General features: G+C 59.0%; 1 protein-coding gene across 2 annotated transcripts; it reads right to left on the reverse strand.

Moving 5' to 3' along the window:
• Positions 1–734: 734 nt before the first annotated feature.
• On the reverse strand, positions 735–3843 carry HES2 (hes family bHLH transcription factor 2). 2 transcript variants are annotated; one of them, XM_070474201.1, is made up of 4 exons: positions 3067–3843; positions 2886–2981; positions 2511–2547; positions 735–2424 (listed from the first exon to the last, which is right to left on the reverse strand). In XM_070474201.1, exons 1-4 carry the CDS (start codon positions 3109–3111, stop codon positions 2168–2170), a joined length of 435 nt encoding a protein of 144 aa, XP_070330302.1. In that variant the 5' UTR covers positions 3112–3843; the 3' UTR covers positions 735–2167. The 2 variants fall into 2 exon arrangements, with proteins under 2 accessions (XP_070330302.1, XP_020757053.1); XM_020901394.2 differs by having other exon boundaries at positions 2511–2610; positions 3067–3833.
• Positions 3844–7718: the final 3875 nt, after the last annotated feature.

Consider the following 7718-nt stretch of genomic DNA (forward strand, 5'->3'; position numbering starts at 1 on the left):
ACGAGACAGTGCCCTGGGAATACCTGGGGAGTTGCCTGAGGGAGGCGCCGGCAGATGCCTTGTGGAGGAGGGCTGTTGGTGTCCCTATTTCACAAGCCCAGCTCGGAGGGCCAGCTGAGACCTTCTAGGCAACTCCTGCATGTCCCTGCTGAGAAACCAGCTTCTTGCCTCGGGCGCAGAACCTCATCCGCCTGGGCATGCCTCATCTCTTTGCCAGGGTTTGACTGGCCTCAGAACCCCGGAATGCTTGACCCTGTGAGTCACTGGCCTAAACACACCTGCCCCCTGACCGTCTGTCTTATGGCTTGACTGGGGCCAGGTCAACAAGAGTCACAGAGTTGGGGACCCAGATGGGCTCAGAAGAAAGCAGTGGCCTCTAGTGAGTCAGTTCTTACCAAGTTTAAAGCCCTATTGAAAGTTCTTATTTAAAGGGACAAGGAGCCTACCCGGGGTGTGCCTGAGGGATGGCAGTCCTTGACTCAAGGAGGAAACTTGAACTCACGAAGTGGACGTGGGCTTGTGGATTACCTGCCCCCCTCCACTTGCTCCTGGGCACTCAGGCACACAGGCTTGTGTTCCCAGGGACTGCCCTCCCTTCTCTCCACACCCTCCCCCACATTTGTCCTCTGGTGCAGCAGCTTTTCAAAGGGATGTTAGGGATCTGGAGGGCGGGAGTCGAGCCAAAAACCAGGCTGTTGGGGGTTCCATAGAGCATGGACCAGTCACACCACCTGTTTATTAGCTCATGATGTTTATTGAGCACCCGCCATGTGCCAAGTTCCCTGGGGACAAAGAGGTACACTTGGCCTCAGCCCTGCCCTCCAGGAGCATACAGTCCAGCCAGCTGCCCCAGACAGGTGGTAGGATGGCCCACCTTGCCAGGAGCTCACCCTCCTGTCTTAACATTGACTTCTTCAATGATGCCCGCAGCCTCCCCAAAACCTGCCACTGGAGTCAGTGTCTAGGTCATCACGGATTTCTGTGGCATATAGCTCAATTTAATGACCCCCCCATCAGCTCTATCTTCTTGCCCCCAGTGCCCCAGTCCCTCACACAGGCTTGTTGGACTGGGGGTGGGGAGGGAGGACTGCCCATCTCCCATAAATGCTCCGTGAAGCCCCAGGAGACGCTGGGAACATGACTGAGTGGGGGGGAGGGGCGGAAACAGGTGATTACCTGGCACCCACTGCTGGGATCCACAGCTCCCCCTCCCCTCCAGACCTTCAAAGTCTCTCTGGCTTCCATGGGGAAGCAAGAAAAGTCTTCAGAACAAGTTGCTTCCACTTATCTGTCCTGACAGTAGCAGAGAGCAGTTCAAAAGAGAAAATGAGAAAAGTGGACTCCTGTTCCTCAACCTGCCATGTCATCCTCTGAGTTTCTGCTGCCCCAGGCTAACCTCATCAGCACCAGCTCTGTGCTGGGCCCCAGGCCCGGCCCTTCAAGGCAGCAAGCTTCCTCCAGGCCACAGGGCATCCTCACTCTTGTAGCATCCCTCTTCACACCCCAAGACCATGGGGCTTGGTGTGCGGTGCACAGGTGTTAACTTAGTGCTTGAGGGAATAAATCCTTCCTGAGCCTACCTAAGGAAGCCCCCACCTCTAGGCACACAGCCCTGGTGGCATCCTGTCCCTATAATTAACTGGAAGCTTTAGGCAGGAAGCCAGGAGTGGAGGTCAAGTCTCCCCCACCTGCAGAGCCCTTCAGGCAACTGCTGCCATCTGCCCAGAGGTTCCCAGGATGAGCTGGAGAGGAGGCAGACTCATGCGGGGCTGGGAGAGCAGTGACCAGTCAGAGCAGATGGCTGCACCTGGCTCAGGTGAGCTCCTGGCCCAGCCCCTGGGCTGCTGCCAGCGCAGGGGCAGGTGTGTGGGCTTCGGGGGCAGCTGTGACTGGCCCAGCTCCCGAGCCCTTCCACCCGCTGAGGCAGGAGGTTTTTTCTAGCCCAGACATCCCAAGCTGGGGCTGAACCTGGGCCTCTCCCCTTATTTCCTGAGTCCCGGTGGACTTGTCTGCCAGCACAGATCACAGACATCCGGATCTGCCCCGGTTGTAAGTACCAGGCTTGTCCGTCGTGGTGGGAACGGGAGCCGCCTCCAAGAGCTTCCTGAGTCTGTCCAGCACTCCTGATCCCGCGCAGTCAGCAGGGTCCGTAGAACGGCCCTGGGGGCTACCAGGGCCTCCAGAGACCCGGATTCCGGGGAGGTTCGGGTGGTGAGGGCACGGGGGCGGGCGGCGGGGAGGGCGCTGGCGGGCCGCAGGGGTCCCCAGAGCGCCCGCCGTCGGGGGTGGCGCTGGCCGCCCTCCGGCGCAGGTGTTCCAGCAGGCGAGCGCTCACGGCAGGCTCCAGGACGCGGCAGGTGGGTAGCACGCGAGCCAGGCGCGCCAGGCACGCTCGGTAGCCCTCGAGGTAACTGTCGGAGGGTGCTGCGGACGGAGAGCGGCGTCAGGCGCGGGCTGGAGCGCTGGGCGCAGGCCGCGGGGCCGGGCGGGGGCGGGGTGGGGTCACTCACTGGGCGCCGTCGTCGGGCCGGAGGACGCAGGCAGCTCCTGCAGGAAGCGCACGGTCATTTCCAGGATGTCCGCTTTCTCCAGTTTAGAGTAGCGGGAGCTCTGTGCCAGGCCACGAAGGAAAGGGACAGAGAAACGCAAAAACAAGACAGACCTCCCGCAGGCTGCCGTGAGCACCGCGCTCCCAGGAGCTGGGTGCTCCGTGCGCCGTGGCCCGCGGTGGGTGGCCTCCCCGAGCCTTGCGCGCCGCGCATTGGCCACTTACGGGCTCCGGGGGCAAGAGGATCTCCACCCGCCCGGTCTCCTCGCCCCGCGCCCAGGGACCCCTACACCCAGCCCCAGTGCGCCCGGCGGGGCCCCGAGGCCCTAGTACTCACCTCCCTGCCCAGCAGCGGCAGGATGAGCCCCTTGAGCTGGCTCAGGCTCTCGTTGATGCGCGCGCGGCGCCGCTTCTCCAGCAGCGGCTTCAGGCTCTGCAAGCGGGCGTGTAGGCCGCGGTTACGTCCAGGCCCCCGCCCCCGCCACTCTGCCCCCAGTCGCCAGTCCCCTGGCTCCTACCTTGCGCAGCTCCGCCGGGTCCCCTGCCCTCCGAGGCAGCCCCATGCTCGGCGGGAAATTGGTGCCGCTGCGGGGCCAACCCGTGCAGACCTGCGCGCGAGCGCGCGGACACCGAACGGAGACCGAGGCCCGCAGGGAGGTCCGGGGCGCGACCCGAGCGGGAGTCAGTGGTGCGCGCGCCACGCCCGCAGCCCGGCTTTAAGGAGGCAGCGGGCCCGCCCCGCCCCGCCCCGCGGAGTCAGGCCGCCTGTGGGTCCCACCTCCGCCTTTGTTCCAGCGCGGGGTGGGGGCGGGAGGGGGGACGGCGGAGCCCCGGGGATCCCTCTCCAGGCCTTGGCGTCCCATCTGCGGCGGGGTCGCGGGCCTGGGGCACCTTCCTGCCAGAGCACCTGCGGGGGTGTGTGTGGGCTGGAGGGAAGAGGTTGCGGCCAGGCCCTTGCCCTTCCTTGTCCAGCGCCGCCCTTCTTCCCTCGTTCGAGATCAGCGGCTCCTCTGAGCCCCGCCCTGGGCCTGGGCAGGGGACCCAGAGGCGGCGGGACCCCCAAGTCCCCGGCGTCAGGGAGTTACTACTCAGCTCAGGTTTCTACTACGGGGAGGGACTTGCCCCACCAGTTGGGCTGCGGGGCTGGAAGGGGAGACCGAGGCCGGAAAGAGATCTCAACTCGCTCCGGCTCCAACGGCTGGAAATTGGCCAGGCAGGACTAAGCCCCCTGCGGTTCGGTAGAGTCCTCTGGCCCTCACCGACTTAGGGACCACCTGCCCCCACACCCCCGTCCTCGGTTTTGCATAGGGAAACTGAGGCCCAGAGAAGACGAGGCAACCCAGGAGCACTCGGAGCTCATTTTCATTTCACTGGCTCCAGCTCCGGGCTCCCACCCGCGGGACAGTCGGAGCTCACGTGACGGGCGGGGCGGGGCGGTCCTGGGCGCCGTCTCTCCAAGCCCGCCCGGGCCCCAGCGGCCCCGGGGCCCGCCTCCGCGCCGCGTGGCCGTTGCTGCCGCAAACTGGCTGGGCGTCCCCCGCCCATCTGCTCGAGGCTGCCCGCCCTCAACCGGCTGGCCGGGCAACGGCCAGCACGGCGGACCGCCAGGCCGACCCACGGGAGGAGGGCGGGCTGGACCCACGGACCCCGGCCGAGAGGAGGAACCAAAGGGTGGAGCGGACCGGCGCTGTCCCGGGTGCTGGAGGGGGCCCATCCCCTCCACCGCCCAAACCCCCATCTCCGAGCCCCCCCTTCGACGTTTGGCCGAAGTTCCCAGGCCGCGTGCTCCCCCCGCAGGGCTTGAGAGGGCAGCGCGCCATTCAGGAAAGGAAGAGCAACCTGGCGAGTGGGGGCGCTCGCGCTGCCCAGACCAGACTGACGACCGTGTGTGGAATACACGCTGTACATGCTGTACCCTGAGGGCCCTTTGGCTCTCACCTGCTTTACACCCCATGACTGGCCTAGCTATTAGAATAAATCAGCATATTTAGCAGAGTAGGGCCTGGGGATGCCTAAACCACTGTCTCCTCCAGTCGTTGAGCTCAGGGCTCCTATGGGCAGGTCTCCTCTGAGGTCATTAATGATTCTTTAGGGGCTCAAAGAAAATGATCTCATGGATCACTCACCGATCCCCACCTACCACACCTGGGCCACACACACTGGCTCATTCAGCTTTGACCAACAGGCCCCCTCCCTGCACCAACATCTGCATCCTGGCTGAGAGACCCTGAACCTGACTCCTGGGGAGGAAGGTTCTTCCTAGAACAGCCCTGTCCATGTCTGTGGACCACCATTTTGAAGCCTAAAGGGTGGGGGAGAAAACTCTCTTTTCAGTTACCCCAAATTTTGTTTATTTATTTGGGCTTCCGTTTGGCTCAGCTAGTGAAGAAACCGCCTGCAATGCGGGAGACCTAGTTTCAATCCTTAGGTTGAGAAGATCCCTTGGAGAAGGGAAAGGCTACCCACTCCAGTATTCTGGCCTGGAGAATTCCATGGACAGTATAGCCCATGGGATCACAAATAGTTGTACCCGACTGAGCGACTTTCACTTTCACTATTTATTTATATATGTCCTGCAGCATGCGGGATCTTAGATCCCCAACCTGGGATCGAATCCATGCTTCCTGAAGTGGAAGCACAGAGCCCTAATCACTGGACTTCCAGGAAATTCCAGTTACCCTAGTTTTTTTTTTTTAACCCTTTCTTTCTAATTGTGTTTACTTATTTTTGGCTGCACTGGATCTTCATTGCTGTGTGGGCTTTCTCTGGTTGTGGCGTGTGAAGGCTACTCTCTAGTTGGGGTCCATGGGCTTCTCATTACCATGGCTTCTCTTAGAGTGGAGCACAGGCTCTAGAGTCTGCAGGCTTCGGTAGTTGTGGCACGTGGGCTCTGCAGCTGCAACTCCCGGGCTCCGGACCACAGGCTCAGTAATTGTGGCACAGGGCCTAGTTGCTATGCAGCATGTGGGATCTTCCCAGTCTAGGGATCAAACCTGTGTCCCCTACATTGGCAGGAAGATTCTTAACCACTGGATCACCAGGGAAGTCCCTACCCCAGATTTTAAAGTTTCTACTCTAGCCCCCCAAGGCTGTTCCCTTCATCAGAAGAGTTCTGGGGGTTTTGCTGGTTTATCTGGAGGAAGGAGTCGTTTATAAGCAAGGGAACTTAGGTAAGACAACCCAGTGGACAGAATTCAGGGATGCAGGCTTTAAGGAAGCTGAGAACACTTAGGGTACAGTGGGGACACATTTCACCTGGGTCCCTGCCCTTGAGTGGGAAGAGGGGTCTGAACAGCTGTTTTCCATGTAACTGGGATGGGCAGATGCCTGATCCCAGCAGAAGGATCTCCAGGTGGGGGAGGGAGCCCCTAAACTGATATCTGGAGGGTGGGAAACACTGGAGGTGCTCTGGGCGGAGGGAACTTCAGGGGCAGAGGGAAGAAGGAAGGGCTCAGGAGCATCTGCCTCTGAGCTCTGCCCCTTACTGTTTGTGTCACCTCTCACCTCGGGCAAGGCAAATAAAAAACCAAACCAGGACTTCCCTGGTGGTCCAGTGGATAAGAATCCATCTGCCAATGCAGGGGATATGGGTCCGATCCCTGGTCCAGGAAGATCCTGCATGCCATGGAGCAAGTAAGCCCGTGTGCCATATCTACTGAAACCCATGCTCCTAGTGCCTGCGTTCTGCAACAAGAGACGCCATGGCAATGAGAAGTTATGCACCACAGCTAGAGAAAGTCTATGTGCCGCAACAAAGACCCACTGCAGCCAAATATAGACTTTAAAAGTATAATTAAGTTAAAAACCATAACAATAAGCAAAACAAAAAGAACCTCCATTTGCCTCAATTTTCTCAGCTGTAAAATGGGTGTAGTGTTGTGCCTCTCTCATAGCATCCCTGTGGGATTAAACATGCAGACAAAGCTTGGCATGATGCCTGCTAAGTGTTAGATCTTCCAAAAATGTGTTCTTGCTGGTTACGGGCTCTCTAGAGATGCTTGGGGGGATCCAGTGGACACAGTGCAGCCCAGAAAGGACAGAGAAGGCCTGTATCTCAGCCTGACTTTGAGTGGCATCCTCAGAAAGGAGTCTGAGAAGATGGTCAGCAAGGATGGGTGCTCACAGGTGACTCCCATGGAGATATCCTTATGGGCATTGGGAGGGACAGCGCTCCTGCCTTGACCAGTGCCATAACAGCAGCACATCATGATCTGACCCCCAGAATGACAAAACCGTGTGATAGATGAGAGTGTCCAGGAATGGGGGGGCCACTTGGAAGGAAGGACAAGAATTGCAGGGATTTTTTTTTAATGGAGGAAGCACAGGGAGGGGCCTTCAAGATAAGCTATTTTATAGGCTTCACCGGTGATCTAGTGACTCTGAGGTTAAGACTCTGTTCCCAATGCAGGGGGCATGAGTTCGTTCCCTGGTTGGGGAAGATGCTGTATGCTGTGTGGTGTACCACCCCCCAGAAAAGAGAAGCCACTTTAGTTCTTTGTCCTCAAAGTACCCCTAACACTCAGGGTACACTTGTCACTGTGTAGGCTATAGGAGGGCTGCTCTAGCAGCACCAAGTGCCAGCTGAATCACTAATGCTGCCAGGCTAAGACTCCTCCCTCCCCTGGTCTGAAAACCACTGGGTAAGGGTCCTAGACACCAGCAGTCACAGGTCCCATGGGGGAGTGAGGTGTGTCTGGTGTGGTGATAGTGGCTAGAAACCCATATGGCCACTGAGGCCCATAAGATCCAGTTTAGGAGGGTACCATGTGACTCAGATGGTAAAGAATCCACATGCAAGGCAGGAGACCTGGGTTTGATTCCTGGGTTGGGAATATAACCCGGAAGGGGGCATGGCAACCCACTCCAGTATTCTTGCCTGGAGAATCCCCACGGACAGAGGAGCCTGGTGGGCTACAGTCCATGGGATCTCAGAGAGTGTGACAGGACTGAGCGACTAAGCTCATGACACTCCAAGTCCGCTGCACGTGGCGCCACCTGGTGGTGGCCCCAGGTAATTGGACACCCACTGCTCTATTAAAAAGCATACATTACTTTGCCAACAAAGGTCTGTCTAGTCAAAGCTATGGTTTTTCCAGTAGTCATGTATGGATGTGAGAGTTGGACCATAAAGAAAACTGAGCACCAAAGAACTGGTGCTTTTGAACTGTGG

This window comes from Odocoileus virginianus, chromosome 11, assembly GCF_023699985.2.
Source record: "Odocoileus virginianus isolate 20LAN1187 ecotype Illinois chromosome 11, Ovbor_1.2, whole genome shotgun sequence".
Lineage (NCBI taxonomy): Eukaryota > Metazoa > Chordata > Mammalia > Artiodactyla > Cervidae > Odocoileus > Odocoileus virginianus.